The sequence below is a fragment of the Scophthalmus maximus genome, chromosome 6, assembly GCF_022379125.1.
Source record: "Scophthalmus maximus strain ysfricsl-2021 chromosome 6, ASM2237912v1, whole genome shotgun sequence".
Taxonomy (NCBI): Eukaryota; Metazoa; Chordata; class Actinopteri; order Pleuronectiformes; family Scophthalmidae; genus Scophthalmus; species Scophthalmus maximus.
This window is the reverse complement of record NC_061520.1, coordinates 8548395-8567753: the sequence shown is the minus strand read 5'-3', so window position 1 is coordinate 8567753 and position 19359 is coordinate 8548395. Positions and strand designations below refer to the sequence as shown.

The window sequence follows — 19359 nt, the reverse complement described above, 5'->3', positions numbered from 1 at the left end:
CTTGTATCTTAACTCTCTAGGCCCTTAGGCTGAGGGGTTTCATTGAGAAATCTTTCACTTACAAAACTAAATCATTATTCTAACCTTGAAAACCAAGTCTTAACCCTCAACCAGCTCTTCGGAGTTCAAATGCCCTCACTCTATTGTCTATTCACACTATTAGTACAGTACACACACACACACACACATACACACACATACACACACACACACACACACACACACACACACCGATTATTCTTAGCTCACCCTTTGTTTAATCTGGGATCCGCACGGACCTGTTGTACAGTGTTATGTAAAGTTATGATACAAGATCATTGATTAAAACGCATTTGGCAGCTCGTCAACTTGTGTGTTACTGTGAACTGTTGTCGGCTTCAGGCGAAGACGCGTCAACATCCAAGCGGTGGCCTTTCCCTCTTGAATTATTTAATAATGTACATTTTTAAAAAGTATTAATTAACCTGTTTTTCTTTTGAATTATTGAATATAATATCAGACATAGTAAAAGTGCCAACCATCATTTTCCTGAGTCTTTAATGTCATCTACTCCCCTCCCCCCAATAATCAGTCTACAATCCATACAGAAAAATTCAATTTATTACAGTATGAAAACAGCAATTCCCTTTAGAGAAGTTGGAACAAGCCATGACTCTTGATAAATGACTTATTTTCTGTTTCTGTTTTATTACTTGTTGAATGTCTGAGTGTGAGTTAGAAAAGCACGTTCATTAGAGCGATGTAACACTAACACTTCCCTCTGCAAACCCTACAAACAGGGAAGGCTTTGTTAGAAAATCATCTCTAAGGTAATTCATTCATCCATCTCTTTAACCGAGTGTCATTCAAGTCAATTCATACCGAACAAAAAGTCTTGGGCTTCATCTAATGATCAAGACGACATCTTGAAATGACCCTTTATCAACTCAACAGTCAAAACCCAGAACCATGTTTATTGATTTGATTTATTTTGATTATGAAACAGGTGTCAACTGTTGTTGTCTGACGAATTTAATATTAGAATAATTGTTTCGGCTTCACAGAATATGGTTCTGGAGTTATTTCCACAGAGCGGTAGGCATTACTTTCTTCTCTTGGACAAAGTGCTCGGGGGCCAGAAGGATGAACTGATTGATGTGGTCTGATGCGTGTCTCGTAAACAGCATCTCGGGGATCGAGTGTCACGAAGTGGCTGCGACGAACTGCCGAGCTGCAGAGTTCATGCTTTTTTTTGTTGTTGTTTATTTATTGAAGACACTGATGGAGTTGCGGTGCAGATTTAGAATCAATCCGGTGCACAGTTTATGCACAGGCCCGGAGTGAACCCATCAGTCAGTCAGTCAGTCAGGCAGCAGCACTTTACTTTGGTGAGCACGCAGAGCAGAAACAAATCACACTAAGAGCTGCGAGCTGGAAGCAAAAGCTTGATGATGTTGGCTCTGTTATTTTTCTTTTTATGTCTGGAAAATATTCATTTTTCTATGCTGACTTACAAATCAACTGGTGTACTGAAGAAACATCAATTTCATTTTTTAAATTCTTTTGGGGAAACTCCATGTGGTGTTGCAAAATTTTGATTTTTTTTTTCCGTCTCACACTTGCGACGAGCTTTGTCATGTGACTGTAAACTGCACTGGGCAACAAATGGATGTGTTGCTATGATTTGTCACATACTTTTGTAACCCTTACCCATATTTGCCAGCCACTTTTAATCTGGATACCACTTTCCATTGGCTTGATGGAAAGTTTCAGATCCAGACAAGAACATACGCCATCCGATGCAAAACAACAACAACAAATAACTGAAGTAAGACAAAGAGTGACATTTCTTTCTGAAAAACGATTTAATTTACAAAGAGTCAGTCTGACAGTTTTACAGTGCACACGACACAGAATCACTACTGAAGGTTCGCAGAACCCTGATGAAAAATATCAACATCAGTACTGAAAATTACACTTGGACGACTGTAAATAGGAAGAAATAAAAAAAAAATTGCATTTACATACACATATTACTGTGTAATCTCAGACCATGCCTCATAGCACAATCGTCTCAGCAGAAACCGTGTGTGTGTGTGTGTGTGTGTGTGTGTGTGTGTGTGTGTGTGTGTGTGTGTGTGTGTGTGTGTGTGTGTGTGTGTGTGTGTGTGTGTGTGTGTGTGTGTGTGTGTGTGTGTGTGTGTGTGTGTGTGTGTGTGTGTGTGTGTGTGTGTGTGTGTGTGTGTGTGTGTGTGTGTGTGTGTTGGACCCTCTGAAAGTGTGGTATGTATTGACCTGAATACTTAGACGACACCATATGGAATCGACTGGCCAAGACACTGAAAAGACCCGAGGCCTAATCCCTGCTGGCTCAGTTGATTGGTCTGGTGTCACATTTTAAACTAGAGTGAACCATTTTTTAAAAATTACAATAAGTTAAGAGTGTCAGATTGTCCTTGCATAACAGTGGTCCTCAATAAAAACAGAGTGTTTTGGGAGAGAGAGCGGGCAGTGTCGTCTGTAATCCTGAGGGGATCCTGATATTTATAGGAACTGCTGAAAGAAGCTGTAGTTTGTTTTTAAACTGCTGTGATACTGCTTGAAATTAAAAACACTGATATGATACATCACTGATTCTGTAGGTGTGAGATTAACCCATCAGTTTTTGTGTTTGTGAGTACAAAGTGTGTTGGCTTTGTTTACATATACTGGTAAGAACTGTAGTGTTACTTGGATACACACATTTATCTGTGCAGAGCAATGAAAACCATGCGATCAGATATTGCAGAAAATGCCTGGTATTGCTGCGGGTTGCTTCATGGCAAATATGTACAATGGTCCTGTACATTTATTCTCTGAGGGAGATTACGGACCTTATCCTCCGCCCTCAACTGTTCACGGCCCTGAAGTGTGTTCACCTTTGTATATACAGTATGTAACACAGTCATCCCATCTACAAAGCCTCGGGATTAACTGTCGGCCGTTTCGCGTTTTCTTCTAGCCCCTGGTGAACAGGCTTTACGTAACGTCCGCGTACCAGATGGCAGTCAGCCAGCACCCGTGTTCGGCTGCGCCATCTTCACCCCTCCTCTCTCTGCACAACAATGTGCACCGACAGTGGACTCGAAAGATGAGCGTTCCTAAAAATGACAGCAAGCACAACATTGCTGATCACGGGCGACAAATCTCAAAGTTTAATATGCAATCTTTGGACGAGGCGTGCACTGTGCTGCTGTTATGTCCGACTAGGTTAGATAAGACGAAGCAAGATTCCTCTAAAACTGTATATAAATGTGGCAGTGTCCCATAGTTTCCTCCTGTGTTGCAATTGTTCCCTGAGCAAAGTGAATGACACCAACGACTTCGGTTTAACTGGAGTTTCCGAGGCATCGGAAACAAAAGGGAGCTTATGATCGTGTTCAGTGGCAGTGCGTTCAGTAACAGCTGTTTGTAGCATCGCTTATAAAAACGGTAACCATGCAATACAACAGTTGGAGTTTCTATTCATGGATGCAGAGACATGAGATATGGGGTGTATGTCCTGTAGCACAGAAGTGAAAAGGTCTGTGGATGGATTTTTTTTTTTTAAATAACGAACTGTAATGATGACGACATTCTGAGAAAGATGTCCTTTTTCTTAGTACCGACTTGTGGGACCCAGTCATACATGCATGCACGCGTGAAAAAAGCCTTTAATAATACAAAACTTGCATAAATCCTCAGAAAAGTCTCTCTGTCTATCACTCTGTTTCAGACAGCTCACACTCACATGGCCAGACATGCACAGCACACGAGGTCGAGGTTTTAGGATTGTCAGACAGAATGTGGCCCTGATAATCTCTCAATCGCAGGAGAATCACTTTGTGGGTGTGAAGTTCGTCAGTTCAGTTTTGGAAGATAACTGCGTTACGAGACTCTCGGTTTGTTCGCTCATTCTTTCATTCGGTCATTTGTTCACTCACTCGTTCTCTCAGCCAAAGTTCCCCGGCACCTGTCGCTCACTCAGTCTGGCACCACTGGCGGTCCGTTGGCCCGAGACTCGCTGTCAGACCCACACAGCTGTGTTGTAGTCAAACAAGGGCTGCATTTTCTCCAGACCGGTCTCTGGCTGTCTCCTGTCTAAATAAATCCCTGCATATGGCTGCTGGCAAAAGTGGCGGTGCGGGTGGTTCCCCTCTGCTTCACCTAGATGTGGACAAGGCCTCCCTTTGCCCTGCTGTCCGTTTGCCCAGAACGGCAGGTAGAAGCTGCCCTTTGCACTCTTGGGAACCAGTTTTTTGGGCCTTTTGAAGAGGTCGTCCTCGGGCAGCTCGGGAGCCATCCAGCCGGGCCGCTCCTTGAGCAGCTTGTCCCGGTCGGGCCGAACGCTGCGCAGGAACTTCTTGAAGATGTTCGTGGTCAGCGAGAACTTCCTGCAGATCTCCTGCGAGCGGCTGAGGCGGAGAGGGTGAGCTGGGGTGTCCGGTCTGTCTGCGCCGCCGTCTGCGGTCCTCTCCTCTCTCCTCCTCCTCGTCTCCTCTTCTTCCACCTCCTCCCTCTCCACCTCGGGCAGGTCCAGCCAGTTACCCACCAGGTCGGCGAAGACGTTGTCGCCCAGCACCAAGGGCTGACGGTTGCGGCTGCGGCTCATGAGCGAAGAGGTCCAGTCGCTGGCGTCGTCTGTGCTGTCCTGGGAGTATTCGCTGTCCAGTGAGGGGCCCTCCCTGGAGAGGCTGTACAGGATGCCAGGCAGGTCCACTGCCCGAGCATGAGCACGAGCACAAGCCTGTGGTTGAGGGCATGACTCTGGCGGAGGGTTTCCCACCGTTGGTCCGTAGAAGTCCACCTGGGGGGCAGTGTATCCCGACCATCGTCTGGGTATCGACTCAGAGTCATTTTCATTTCTTGAACTTCTTGAGTTTCCTTCACCCTCACTTTGCAGACTGGATGCTGATGAAGACGAGGTCCCCATGCTGCTTCTGTTTCGAGATGTGCTGTTGCCATCTCGGCTGAAGGTGTTTCTGCTCTCCAAAGACGGCCTTGGGCTCGGCATTGAACTTGGGCTGGGGTCCTCTGACGGCGTTTGGCCAAAGCCGGGCCCGGGGTCTTTTTCTGAAGTCGCCGCAGCTGATGCGTTGGGTGGAGCCGGTGGAGCCGGATTCGGCATCCCTCGATTAATGGGACGACCTGCTATGTCAAGGTTGTCTAGAGCCGTCTGAACTTGGAGGAGCTTGAGTTCCTGGAGGGCTCCCATCATTGAATTCATCTGAGCGTGGAGGCCATCCCCGGCTTCTTTCATAGACAGCTGCAGGGAGACAGAGGGAAAAACACAGAGGTATGAGAGACAGAAATCAGCAAACGTCCAGTTCGGCTTCGCAAAAAAAAGACCTTGTAGAGCCACCAGTTCACTCGTGTCTCCTGCAGCAGCCTCATCCGTCAAAGATTCGTCCCCTCTCTTGTTCATCATTTATCCAAATTCAAATACACACCAACAACTGACAGCATCAGAAGCATTAAATACATGTTATGAATATAATACTGTGTATAAACACAGTGATGGACAGAAATGGATTTAGTCTCTGTGCAGCTTTGAATCTTCACTTGTGTGTTTCTGGCTGCACACCTTGTTTAATTATGGGTCATGTGACCTAGTTTTGGATGACAGGCCGGGGTCCCATATGGCCTGCGTATGAGAGCGGATCCAACCCATGACAGCTGCAAAACAGACTGGCTTGCTGCTTTTTTTTCCCTTGCTCTTTTATTAAGTCTATTTTCCTTTTTTTTTTTTTATATCCTTCCTTTTGTATTCTCTCATATTTGCTTTCTCCTCCAAGCTTTTTGTCTTCACTCTTACTTCCCTCTGTGCAGCAGTAATCATACCCTCTGCTTTTATCTTCCTCCTCCTCCTCCTCCTCCGCTCTCATCTGTTTAAGAGCCTGTGTCATGTGACCTGACTAACCGTCTTCCCCTGAAGGCAGACGGAAAGCCCAGAGGCAACATCCTGACCTATAACTCGCAGGCCTGAATCATAGCACGTCGTGACCCAGACTTTGACTCTGATCTCTCGATACAACAGGTTTATCTTCAACCATTCAAGAGCATGCACCTTGGTAAAGGGAGCAAATGACTGACGAGTAAATCTGCTGGGAGTCCTACCCACCCCCCGTTTTCCCTCATCTTTCCACAGAAGATGAGAGAAGGCATGTCAGAAATTAAAAACAACAGTGCCAGTGTGTTGGAAAATGTCGGTGAGAAATTTGCAAAGCAGACTACAGCAGACAACAAGGTCTTTTCCAGTTAAATCCAGCTGTAAGTCAACATCGTTCACAGTACGACACTAATAAGTAAACATGAATCCATTCAGTGCAAATAAAATGGGCTGCTGTTTAGAGTTGATGTTAAAATGAAAAAAGAAACGTCTATCAACTGTTAAGAAGACCAAGATGGTTCGCAGCTTCTTTTTTTCTTTTAAATAAAAGAAATATTGAATTACTATAAATAAACCCGCACACCTTACCTTCTATTAACTCACAGAGCCGGAGGTTTAGATCTTCCTGTCTGTCTCTGTTGTTGTCGGTGTGCACCTCTGCCAGCTTGTCACTGTCTCTCACCTTTCAAACGGATCTGTCTGACTGCCCCTATATGTATCCCTCTCCAATGAGGGGACACCGCTGGGCGTGACAGCCAATCAGCGCAGCCCGTCTAGACCATAATCCCCAAATGGCGGCGGGAAGGGGGGTGAGGGGCGGTGGGGGGCGTTTACTCAGGCGGAAAGGGACCGAACAATGAGAGGGGAGATAGTGAGAGGGGTGGTGAGAGTCAGCCGGATGAGTAGGGATGGAGGGAGGAGGAGGAGGAGGAGGAGGAGGAGGAGGGGGATCCCTCACCATATGTTTAGATGTCGCAGAGAAAACTGTTGATGGATTCAATTATGGATGACACCATAAGAACACAGGGGGTTAGGTGTAACACCAGGCGGTGATACTTAATCTTGGGGGAGCAGTGATTGTGTTGCCCCCCGGGTGGGAAAAGTATCTGTGCAGGACAACTGGCAGGACGGCATCATAAACAAAGAGTCCAATAAGCACCGTGAGAGAAGTCGGGGTTGTCAGAGAATGTGTTGGGGTTTCTGGGAAATAGACAAATGTAATAAAAAAAAAATTTAAAAACTCCTCTGACTACATATTTCAATAAAACTCCATGAGGAAACCGCCATAGAATCTAAAAACTCAAAAAAGTCGACAATATGAACCTGTTATCCGCCCAATATGTTTAACACACTGACCTTTATAGTCAAATGGTAAATCATCCAGAGTCAGAGGTCAGTCTCTTTACACTATAATATCTATAATATGTCAAATAAATCAATGCCATTTTACTTTGCAAAACATTATAAATATATATGCACTGGGGCCAAAATGAAAACATTCTATTTCTGTAGATTTTTAAAAATCTATTTATAATTATTTATTTTAGCATATGATTTATAAAAATAAAATAAAAAAATCACAATTTCTCCTCACCAATGGTGATGTCTATAAAAATACTTTTTGGACCAACAGAAAGACCAACTAATTGATCATTTACATATTTGATGATAATATTGGTAAATTTTTTCAGTATTCTATACTCCAGGGTCATTTCACATGGTCTGTACAGTACCTAGACACTTCTCCAATACCCTGCACCATTAACAGTAAACCTCTGAGTTAAAACACTAGTATCATAAAGCTGAGCAGGCGCAGGGGAGATTAGATAATAAACCTATCAATGCACATGCTCGGAACAAAAGCTTCCTGTTGGCTTGCTAAATTGGGCGGAGACGGTACGTGTAATTAGCACAATCAGGTTGTCTCTTGTCTTTTGGCCTTCCACGTATGGCTGACTTCACTAGCTGTAATTGCCCGTGCCCTGGGAGACGCTGGGAAAAGAGCGGGTGCACGATTACGGTTTTGTGTCCCGCACATGAAAGGTCAACAAGTCCGAAGCCAAGACGACGCGTGGAGTTATGCATTGTTGTCACGTCCTCAGAGGCTGATACGCGGCTTTCGGGAGAGTTTGTTGCAGGGATCAGCTGAGGGATTACCGCACTCTGAGCTGCTGCTGAAATCTGCACCGTTTATACGCATTTGATTTTTTTGTTTGAAATATTATCTCCAAAGCCGGCCATTTTTCGTGCCGTCTTTAAAAGACCGCACCTGTTTGCACACGCTCACCGAAAACACACTAATTCAGCACTCGCATGCAACTTTTCCATTACCCCCAAAACCCAGGCGCCTCCCCGGGTTATTCAAAACACACTGAGTTGTTTACCGGCATTTCTATTCAAAGCAAGCATTAATAATTCATATTGCGCCCTCAGGGAACTGAGTAAACTCAAACCCTATTATTGCACCTTTACTATGCCAACTGACTCGAGGCTCTGCCATTTCAAGGCTGGACTTTGTGGCCTAAATATGTCGGCTTTAACAACCTTCACTCTGCCTCCTGCCCAGGATGCTCAATCTGCCTTTAAAACAAAGCAGCAGTTTCTAGTTTAGACACAGATGTTGTTCATCCTGAGATGTCTCACTTTCACAATGTGTGAACCAGCTGAGGGCCTCATTAGGACAAGGACGCGGAACAGACAGCACCCGCACAAGGCACCAAGGGTCTTAACCAGAAGAAGAGGAGATGAGAGGAAAAAGTGTGTAATCTGATTTAATAAGAGAACTGGGGGTGAAATTGGGGCTGCAGGGGAAAACTGTACTGCCCAGAAACATTGGCGTCATTAACCGAGTCTTGTGAAGTTTGGCAAAATTTTCTTGCTTTTGAACCAAAGCTTCCAATTTTTTCAGCCATTTAGTCCTATATCCACTTTCTATAAAAAGATGAGCTTTTTTTTTTTAAAGCAAACAAATTGAAAATCTCTTGGAATGCACGATCAGATTCTCCCCCTTCACTTCTTCTTCTTCCTCATCCTCTTCCTCTGGCGGCCGTGGTGCCAGCCGACCAGACATAATTGCCAATTAAGGGCTGAACGCTTCAAAGTTCAAGAACAATGGCTGGCCGTCTTGACTTAATGCTGAATGGAGGCTCATTAAAAAGTTCTGGCCATTGTGATTTTCCAAAAAAAAATAAAAAATTGATTGTTGATTCTTTATAGCCTCATGGTCAAGATCCATCTTCTGTGAAAGATGCATCCAGAGCACATTCAATGTGCATGCAAAGTGAATTAAAATACAACAAAGCATAAGTAAATCAACGCTGCTCCTCTGCTGTCTGTTAAGATCCACCTCTCTGTGTGTTGATATTATACCTCCTTCACTTATGGAGGGTAAAACAAATCCACTGTGCAAACACACTGTGCAAATCCACACACATGCCCAGACCCGCCTCGCTTCAGTGAAGTCAGTGTGTGAGCGCATGTTGTGCTCTCTCTGTCTCTCACTCTCTCACACGTTGGCTGGTTTATTAGGTGGAAAATAAAATGCAAAAACAAAAATCAAGCTGCTCTGTTCTAGCGATATAAATACTGGTTATTCACTGTTGTTGTTGTTGTTGTTGTTTGCTGGAGGGGGAGGAAACAGTGAGGCCAAGGTTATCAGGCCAGCGGCAGCAGCCGCAGCAGCAGCTATGGTGTTCTCCACCCTCCCTCCACCTCCACCCCTAATTAAAAATGAATGGTGGGCTGTGTGGGTCAAGGAGAGGAATGGGGGTCTCTGTCCGGGGGACACAGAGAGGTTCTCTGTGACTCAACTGCTGGACACGCCACAGACCGCCGTGGACGACCCCGGGGGTCACGATGAAGAGGGCAATAAAGCTGTACAGCGTTCACTGATAGAAATGAATTACTGTGTGTGCACACAGCGATGAATGCCTCTTTGATGGAAGAGCTTACATGGCGTCTCCGTTTGGTCCGAAACGTCCTCGGGGTCACGTTCGAGCGCGGAACAAGTGTGAATAATGATCGACAAAAGAAAGTGCAGACATTATGGTGTAGTGTCGACATAATTCTGCACTTATTGTTCAATAGGTTGTCTGTCCATTTCTAACCACAGCATATTATGGATCTTCACAAAGGGACTGGATTTAAAGGGTTGGTTCACTGAAAAATTAGCAAAAAACATCTTCGCACCCCACTCCTATAGTGGAATCGAATCATTCTACATTCATTTCCAGGCCATTGGTTGGGATTTGATGGCTAGAGTTTGGCTGATTTTTAAAAAGACCCCCAAAACTATTAAGAATGGTGTACCAACTCTGGCTTTTCGTCTTTAAAGTCCGAAGCCCTACTGTACAGTACGTCCGGCACCCTGACTTTCCAGCTTGTTACATAACTCTTGCACTTGAGGTGTTAATATTGAGAAGCAAAAAAAGTCCAATGGGGATGTTCTTCCAGGGAATATTGGGAAGGATTTTGAAGTCAATGGAAGCTGTTTATAAATTTTCAAATTAACTTTTTCAGAAATGCCGTCTCCTGGTCACCCTTGATAATCCAGACCTCATCATGAACAGTCCTTATAAAATCTCCCGACAAAAGAAAGAAAGACAAAGATCTCGGTACATTCCACACGTACATGAAAATAAAATAGGAAGAAAATGGAATTGGGAATGGAACATTGCGTGAACTGTCCCTTTAAAACCAAATTGAAAGAGATCTATCACTGTTTCTCTGACCTGCCGCCCGGCCAAAGACTCCCCGATGGCCTTTTGAGAGATGGGAGGTGGTTTAATTGCTTGTTTCCTGCCATAGCTCATTTACGCCAGCGTGAAAAACGATGCTGCCGCGGGAGACGCTGGATAATTAGGATCCACATAATCGTCGTCTCTGCCAGATATGATATTTGGAGACGGTCTGGGACCCAGTCTGTCGTCCTGCCCGCTGTGAATCTTCACTGGAAGCAATAATCATCAGCCAGATGCTTGATAAAGCAGCAGTTGACGTCAGCACATTGCGTGTGGGCAGTGAAAGTTCTTTGGCAGTTCTCCTCTTGTAACGTCAAGCGTGACGTTCATTTTCGCAGATCCTTCTCCTTCTTAGCCAAACATCAGAGGGAGTGTCAAATCCCAGACGCATTTCCTGCAGAAGATGTGTTTGATTGCTGTGAGCGGTCATGAGGGTTTTGTGCAGCAGAAGTTCAGTGTTATATTGTGAGTGAATGTACCTGCATCAGCTTAAAAGCATTACATTAGGAATTATTAAGCTGTTTTTCAGAATTTTGTAGTCTATGTGGTTGAGTAGGTATGAATATATGAAGCCCTCTTCAATATTTTTTAGATTAGCAGTGGATCAAATGTGAGTTTGCGCGTAGTGAGCAACCTCCAGCAGTTCCCCTCTTCTCTACTTAGCATTGTGTTGTCTTTCAGCTCGTTGTTTTGGTTTCATAGCCCACAGTGTTACTGTTCTGGTTCACTCGGACTCTTCTCATCGATGCTCGTGCTCGTGCTCTAAGCAGCCAGACCCAAGCCGAGCACGACTTTAACAACCAGAGTCGGTGGAGACCAAAACAAAGCCAAAAGGAGAGTGCGTAGTGGACTTGCTTTGAAGGCACCAAAGACGCCACAACAGCGGAGAGCTAAAGCTCAGTGAAGAGCGGCACCCATGAGAAATAAATCACATATTTTTCTTCCAGCGAAGGCAAACAGTGGAGAGGAGGGACAGGACTTGATATCAGACCAGCGGGGGGGGTCACGTGTGCAGTTACAGCAGTGGACTTAAATCACTCTGTTGTTTTTAGAAACAATAAACCCCAAAATAAATGTGCACTTTGTCGTATTGGGCAGTGATTTCATTTTCCACTCCGTGACCCGGGATCTACTGTAACAGTGTTTGTGCACGGGGCCATTATGAAAGAGAGGCTTTTGTTTAAGGTTTGTGGTTCCATCGCAAACACCCACGCTAAACCCCACAGCTGCCACTAAGAGTTGGGCCAATTTTAGCCGAGGGGAAGGAAGGGCAGGTTGGAGAGCGGGAGCCATGAGGGAGGCACAGAATAAACGAAACCACCAGGCTGCTTTGTGTTGCGATCCGTTTTCTGATCCCGTGCCATAAAGGTAACAAAGAATATTCAACGTTGAGGCTCACAAACTTTCCACAAACACACACACTCGGTTTGGCACCAGTGGGTTTTGGTTTTTTTTCTCCGATATCCTGACCTCATGTTTAGCAGCTTTGGTGTTCAATTCCAAAGTGACAGACGAACTTGCCTCGGGTGTGAAAGGGATGAAGGAGTGTGATGCAGGTGAAATGAGCGGCAGATGATTTCAGAGGCATGTGATTTATGCTGTCGTGTCTGGGGTGACGCTGTTCGGCAGGTGTGAACCCTGCATTTAGAGAAGGTGAGTCAAAGGCATGTCGGTGTTTGTTTCCCCCGACTACAAGCGGGCAGGAATGGACCTCGTCTGTCCGTCTGGATGAATAATGAGTCATGCACGGGTTCAAAGATATTTCACTGTCGCAGTTACAAATGAAGAAAAGAACCCACACCAAACAAACCAAAAAACCCACAAAACAATGACACATTCCTGACGTGAGTACTAATCTGTCAGGTTTGAGTTTTAGTGCCACTGGTGAGTTGGATGTGGTCAGCACGTTCGAGAAATAGCCCCCAGATCTCGTCAGGTCAAGGGTCAAATGTTCAAGCGTGACCTGACACTATACCACACAGACTGATCCCCCCCCCCCACCCTTGCGCACGCACACACACACACACACACACACACACACACACACACACACACACACCCCCTCTGACCCCTCACACAGTGTTCACTTTCATACTCTTCTTCTTTTAGAGCTGATAGTGTCCATGCTGGAGCATTGAGTTCACGGTCGTAATTTACATGACATTTACGCAGGCTTTGAATGCCACACTCAAATTTATACAACGCTATAGACACTACAACACGTAAAAAGGACAATCCCAGTGTTTTATCAGTTTCAGCTCCTCATCCAAACACCGTGTACACTTCATCAAGTTGCTCACCATTTTTCCAAATACAAGACAAGATATGACACCGTCAGCTTTCAGAAAACTCTGAAGACAGTTATTATACCGGTCGGATTGGATTAGTCCCTCGTTCACGAAATAACAACCTGTCCCTACAGAAAATGGCTAATATTAACATAAATGTCAGAATGAATAACAAAGAACTCAAGTGAAATGGTAGTTTAATAAGTTATTTGTGCTGCTTGAAATTAGTTTCGAACCTGAAGTCTGAATAAGTCTTCGTCAAAGCTGTGGTGGATCCCACAGCTCAAGTGATTTTCACTGATCTTCATATAGAACAGAAATGAATGGAACACAATGGATGACTGTGGGGAAACACAGCATGGGTTCGCTTACTGCTTTTCTGTGTTTTGAGGTTCATTTAACAAATGCGAATGGTCCAAAATATGCTCAACAACTGGTAGGGTCCTTTTTTTAAAAACGACCTCACAGTCTCTGAAGCACTGTTACAAGTGATACTGAGGAGCCACTCGGCTCACAGCCTTCGCAGCTGTAAGTCTGCTGTTAGATGTTTGTGATCCGTGTGTTGCAGCTCTCCGGTGACAAACTGGATGAGAATCAGTCACAGTGGAAAGAAAAAACTGACAACCTTGGCTTTAGACAGCCCTTCGTTTTTCTGGACAACAGATTGCATCCCACATGGTCCCGGGGCAGGGGGAGGCCGCCTCGGCTTTCTGAACCGGCATCTGCTCACCGTTCCCCCCTGTTTGATCCCCTGTTGGGGCTCGACACTTTTTTTCTTCTTCTATCGCGTTACCCAAACTGTGATATGGCAGCTTTGACGCGCAAACCCCGTCCTCCGCCGTCTACTCCCCTGAAATCTCGAGTGCCACTTCACAGGACGTGAGGCTATAATGTGGAGCAGGGAATCAAGAAGTCACACAGCAGATTATGTTGCAAAACCTCGCAGCCATGCAATGCTTTTCTTTGGGCCAGTGGCTGGACAGAAAGGAGGGGGGGGGGGGGGAATCTGTTTCTGCTTTGAAGATGATTCCAAATGAAGACTGTGCCAGTCAAAGGCTCCTTTGAACCTGCGTCTACAATGTGTCACTGCCAAGTGGTTTGGGTGCAGCGCGCAGCTTTTGTTTTGACATTTCAAAGAAGAAATGGCAGTATTGAACGTGCCACATCAAACAGACGTGTTTATTAGAGGAGTCTGAAGATGTGAGCACATTAAATGAGGGAGACTGAAAAATTAATTGAGGGCATAATAATGTGATGAAACTCTCTGTGGCTCAGTTTGACTCTCTTCCTCTCTGGCAGCTCACAGCAGTCTGTAACACATCTCCTTCCACAAATCAATCAACTGCACTGTTTCTTTTAGGAGGCTGCGACCATCCGATTGAATCAGAACAGTTTAAAGAGAAGAGGAAAAGCTCTTAAGCTCAAAAAAAAAGAAGCATCTGTTCCAGATGCGCAGACAGAGGAGAAGGATACTGTGCGTGCACATGGCTCGAGTCTCCTCAAAGCTTTAAACCAAAAGAGATGAATGCGATTTAAAAAATCTAATAAATCAATACGAGCTGAAACTAAAAGCTTTGATATGACCGTCAGGAATACAGAAGTCTGTCTGCGACCGATTTGATGGTATTTGTGAGAAAATTCATATTTGATGATTTATAATCCATGCGCCCCCCCCCCAGTGCGCGTCCATCAACGTGCCAGATTGACACCTTTGAAAACAGACATCGATAAAGTCGATCTCGGCGACAGAGGTGGATGTAGAACATGAACATACCAGCTCCAGCTTCAGTCGCCTCAGACACGCGTCCATGTTTTTGCTCTCCGGTCCGGAGAGCGGCTGTTCCATTCTGTCCGGCGTCTCTTGCTTCCTCTCCGGAACAACGAGGATTTCAGATGAAACGCGTGGCCAGTCGCCTCCCGACCATCCCTGGTCCGTGGTGGTGGTGGTGGTGGACGGTCTCTCCTGGGCAGAAGGTCCGAAAAACGGCGCTCTCGTGGCGAGCGGCGAGAGACAATTGCCAATTGGAGATGCGCAAAATCCTGCTGAGGAATGCGCGCGCGCGTAATGACGCGAATGCTATAATGAAAAAAAAAAAAAAAGGAGCAAAAACCAAACAAATTAGATCAAAACATCTCCTGATGACGAAAATGTGTTAACTCCAACAAATAAAGATGAGGTCCTTCTTCATGTGGCTGCAGCAAGAGACTGTTCTTTCGTGTGTGTGTGTGTGTGTGTGTGTCACTCAGTGGCCGCTGCTTGGCTACTGTCAGCCTGCTCCATGTGTGTTTAAATGTGTGTGTGTGTCCCCCTCTGCTCTTTTCTCATTCACGGTGATGAGCGCTCGCGTTGCCCCATCCAGCCTCCTCCAATGAGCGCGCCCCTCGGGACTGAACCTCACTCGAACCGGGATGAAACGCTGGATGCATCATTTATTGTGTGGAAGAGCAGATTTGTGCCGCGCAGCTCCTAATACATTCCCCAGGAATCTAGAGAGAGAGAGAGAGAGAGAGAGAGGAGAGTCTGGGACACATTTGAAGCGAGGCTGAAACATCACACAGTTTAGGGCCTTTTTAAAAGAGCATAAAACATGTTTTCCAAGTAAATCCACCACTCCATGACATGCAGACTATAGAGGGAAGGATTTTAACTGCAGCGGCACTCGGACCGGAGGAGGAAGTTTGAGGAGGATGTTTCTGAATGAAGACATGTGACTTGTGTTTCCGGGCCACCTTCACTGGCGAGGTCACAGAGGAAGCACCTGAGGCCTCTTGTTGTGTGACCCGGATGTCAAACTTTAGTAGCAACGGAAGGAAGCTTTGCAAATACAACAGGGCAGCTATAATCTGGAAGGTCTGACATCTCTGATTGTGCATAAAACATCTGCTGCAATCTGGAAACGGGTTTCATGAGCCTGGAAATTCGAAATGATCCCGTGTGACACGGTGTTTACGTTAAGAAAAAAGGGGGTTCTTTTCTAATGTGGCATGTCTCCGGGGTTACGTGAATCCATGAGACAGCCAACAGATACAAACTGTGTCCATATCACAGATCAGGCCTCAAAGGTCACACAAAGGTTTTTCATTGTCTCTTTGTGTTCAGACAGCAGTCGGACGAACGTCTGAGAAATTCTGTCTGCTTCTGAAAAAAGGTTTGAAAACGGTTTGCAGAGAGAAAATGTTGATACTTCTTTGGATCCTCATCACTATCATATCAATGCTAATATGGAATTCATTTAAAATATACTCAGCCCTAAAATAGACCAGGGAGGCCGGACAGTGTATGTACAGTCCATGGGCTCACATACTGTGTAGTGCATCACATAGAGAGACATCGTAGGACTCTTCCTCGCCGCCAACCCAGCAGGGGAAACCTCAAACAAACAGTCGGGGAAAAACTCTGAGCCGTCTGACCTGCTCCTGTCGTCTGGAGGTTTTAATATCAGGCCTGACGTCTGTGATTCATCCCAGATGGATGCGGACGGATGATGCTGAGGGCGAAAGAGAAAGAGAGCGTATCAGATTCCAAAACAAATGAAACGGAGCAAATTAATAAATCATCAGAGCATAACTTTAACTTCTGAAGAGAGAGGGAGAGAAGGAGCTCATGAACGACTTGTGTTTTATTCTTTTCTCTTTTTGTAAATATTCAAAGTTTCTGCTGCTTTCATACAGTAATATAACTGTTTCTATATTCCGTGTCATTTTGACTGTGGATTAAAAACTCTGAGACTTCATGCTCAGGGAGATGCTCTGGATTAATAATACAATACACTAATAGCTATCGTCATGTGTAGAGCCAGTCCTTCTTCTACAGGAACACAGAGGCAGTTTCATAACCTTTATTTCAATACTTTCAACATTTGACTTCATGGACAGTACGGTTGCTTTGGATATATGTTTGTATTCAGTAGAGCCATGGAACTGAAGAAGGGCAGCTTTTTGTAATCAATTTATCTGGTTGTTGGATTGTTTTAATCAGTAAAATAGAAAAAAAGCCCGTCACTGTTTCCCGGAGACCAATGTGACGTTTCCAAAAGTTTAATTATATATTCAGTTTACACTGATACGAAATGAAGCAAATCCTCATATTTAAGAAACTGTAACCAACGAATTTGATATTTCTGCTCGATAGATGAGATCGAGAATGAGAAAATGAGACAATTGCTCAGTATAAAAGTTATGGTCATCTGTTGATCGATTCATTAATCAATCGATCAGTGGTCGAGAGGCTCTGTTGCAAAAGTCCCGTAAAACCAATTTTCTCAATCAAACTTCTCACTTTGTTCTTCTCCGTCAGAGTTAAAACAGCTCTCGTTTCACTCGAGACACTTCTGTCACTGCTGTTTTGTCCCTGCTCCTCTCACTGGTTCGAAGTGGCCGTGTTTCTGCTGGACAAAGGCCATTTGACTCTGACGACAGTTGCGGGGTCGTGGCCTGACGTCGTCCGTCAAGGTTGATGAAGCCACACGCACACTTGCAGATGAGCAAGAGTTTTTCGGTGTCAGACTGTGAACTGATAAGACTTTGAAGACTTGCATCCTGGTCTTCCAGCGTCTCTGCAGCGTCACAGATTTACTCATGTGTGCATTATGAAAACAACTGCAGGAACTAAAGTGTTTACAGACACAAGGGCCTCTGTGATAAGTCCATTTCTGAAACCAGCCCCTCGTGAGCGCGCTGCGTTGCCGCTTCGTGATCGGGAACGACATCGCCCCGAACGCAACCCCGACCTGCAGCTGCCTCTCGTGCATGTGTCCTCTTCCCCCCAGCTGTCGGCGGGAACGCACCGCGGATTTAGGAAATGTCTCCTCGGATCGCTCGCCGCCGAGGCGTGGGGCGGCACATGCAGCAGCAGGAACTGACTAATCGCCGCAGACAGAAATTGTCATAATCCTTTCACCGACTCGCTCAGTGTTGAGACCTGTTTGGTTTATCCTGACGTTTTCCTGTGTTGGGGCAAGAAATGAATCCACGTCCCTGTAATGATACCACTACCTGCGGCGCTCCTAGGGTTGGGTATTGTGAGAGTTTTTTTCTGATACTGGTGCTAAATCAATACTTTGAAAACTGTACCGGAGCCCAAACGATGCCGGAACCGACACTTTTTCTTTAAAAAAAAAAGCACGAAAAGACGGTCAATGTCAAGAGCCGCTTTGTTCTTGCTAAGGCAAATTGCAACTTGAATTTTTCACATGTTAACTGTTAACAGTTTAAAGTATATTTAACTTGGATATACAAACATACATCAAAGCAAAACAGTGGACATTTGGTTGCCTTGCCGACTCATGATGGAGTGGGTACGAGCTAACTGTGGGCTAACGTTACATGCTGCCAGAGCCATGGAGGGAGTGTGTTGCCGCTGGAGTTCAGTGCAACGCTAACCATGGACGTGTGGTGATGGTTATGTTGCCAGGACAACTATTTCCGTAAATAGCTCAGGGAACCAAAATGAAGCACCGGAATCTGTTGTGATTGGGTCTCGGTTTCGGTTCGTCCAACCCTTGGCATCGTATATAGAATAGAATGGAATAGACAACTTTATTCATCTGGCTAGGGGAAATTCACTTGTACGTACACTGCCTGTGCTTCGGCTGTGAACAGAAACTGCTGCAGATTTGTCCCGTCTCAGAAAGACAACGTAAGAGATCAAGCTCTGATGCTAAAATGTGTTGCAAGGTTTGGTTGTTTGGGGGAAGTTTTCTCCTCAGACCACCATGTTCATCCCCTCCCTTTTATAAAGCAGAGGTTTGGAGTCAAGCAAAGAAAAAAGCAGTGTGTTCCCTACCATTGAATGCACCAGTATGATGCACCGGGTAGGAAAACAATCAGGAAAGGCTGCACTGCAAAGTGTTATGTGAATGTGCACCAGCCCAAGTTGACCTGTGTGACCTGGGAGCTTTAGTTGTAAAGTTCATGTGAATGAGGCATCATCCAACAGTCGGGCTCTACATGCGAGCGTATTCATTTGAGGTGGTGAGAACGGGGAAATGAGACGTCAGGATTTTCATGAAGAAACCGGAGAAGGCACGCTGATGATGCAATGTCTGCCGGTCAGTGTAATAACTGTCTTCCCCTCGTCTGCTGAATGTGAAATGAAAACCACATGATAGAGGAACACAGGGAGGCAGATGAAAGTCTTGTTAATGGGAAGAATAAGAGGAATGCGGTAGCTGGCAGCTGAGTTCTGCTTATTACCGTCCCATTTGAAAGACACAGAGTACTGCACGATACCATATCATTTGCAGTTACAGCATGTACTTTGGAGGAAAAGTATTATAAAGAGGTAATCTTATAAAAAAGCTCCGTTTGTGATTTGTGCAGCAGTTTGATGCGCCAGTGTATTATCTCCAGAGTTAGTCCTGGTGCGTTTGAATGATCCAGCTCTTCCGTGTGACGCCACTAATAACGGGTAATAATCTGTGAATGATCCTCAGCATTACTCATG

At 45.2% G+C, this 19359-nt stretch overlaps 1 protein-coding gene across 3 annotated transcripts; it reads right to left on the bottom strand.

The window, feature by feature from the left end:
• Positions 1-1820: 1820 nt before the first annotated feature.
• On the bottom strand, positions 1821-18049 carry inka2 (inka box actin regulator 2). Of its 3 annotated transcripts, XR_004793452.2 has the most exons (5): positions 17194-18049; positions 16326-16402; positions 14689-15401; positions 3942-5263; positions 1821-3119 (listed from the first exon to the last, which is right to left on the bottom strand). XR_004793452.2 is itself a non-coding variant. In XM_035631236.2 (4 exons), the coding sequence occupies exons 3-4, from the start codon at positions 14758-14760 to the stop codon at positions 4025-4027; spliced, it is 1311 nt and encodes a 436-aa protein (XP_035487129.1). In that variant the 5' UTR covers positions 14761-15401; positions 16326-16402; positions 17194-18048; the 3' UTR covers positions 1821-4024. The 3 variants fall into 3 exon arrangements, 2 of the variants coding, with proteins under 2 accessions (XP_035487129.1, XP_035487131.1); XM_035631236.2 differs by having other exon boundaries at positions 1821-5263; positions 17194-18048; XM_035631238.2 differs by lacking the exons at positions 14689-15401; positions 16326-16402; positions 17194-18049 and adding an exon at positions 6476-6633 and having other exon boundaries at positions 1821-5263.
• Positions 18050-19359: the final 1310 nt, after the last annotated feature.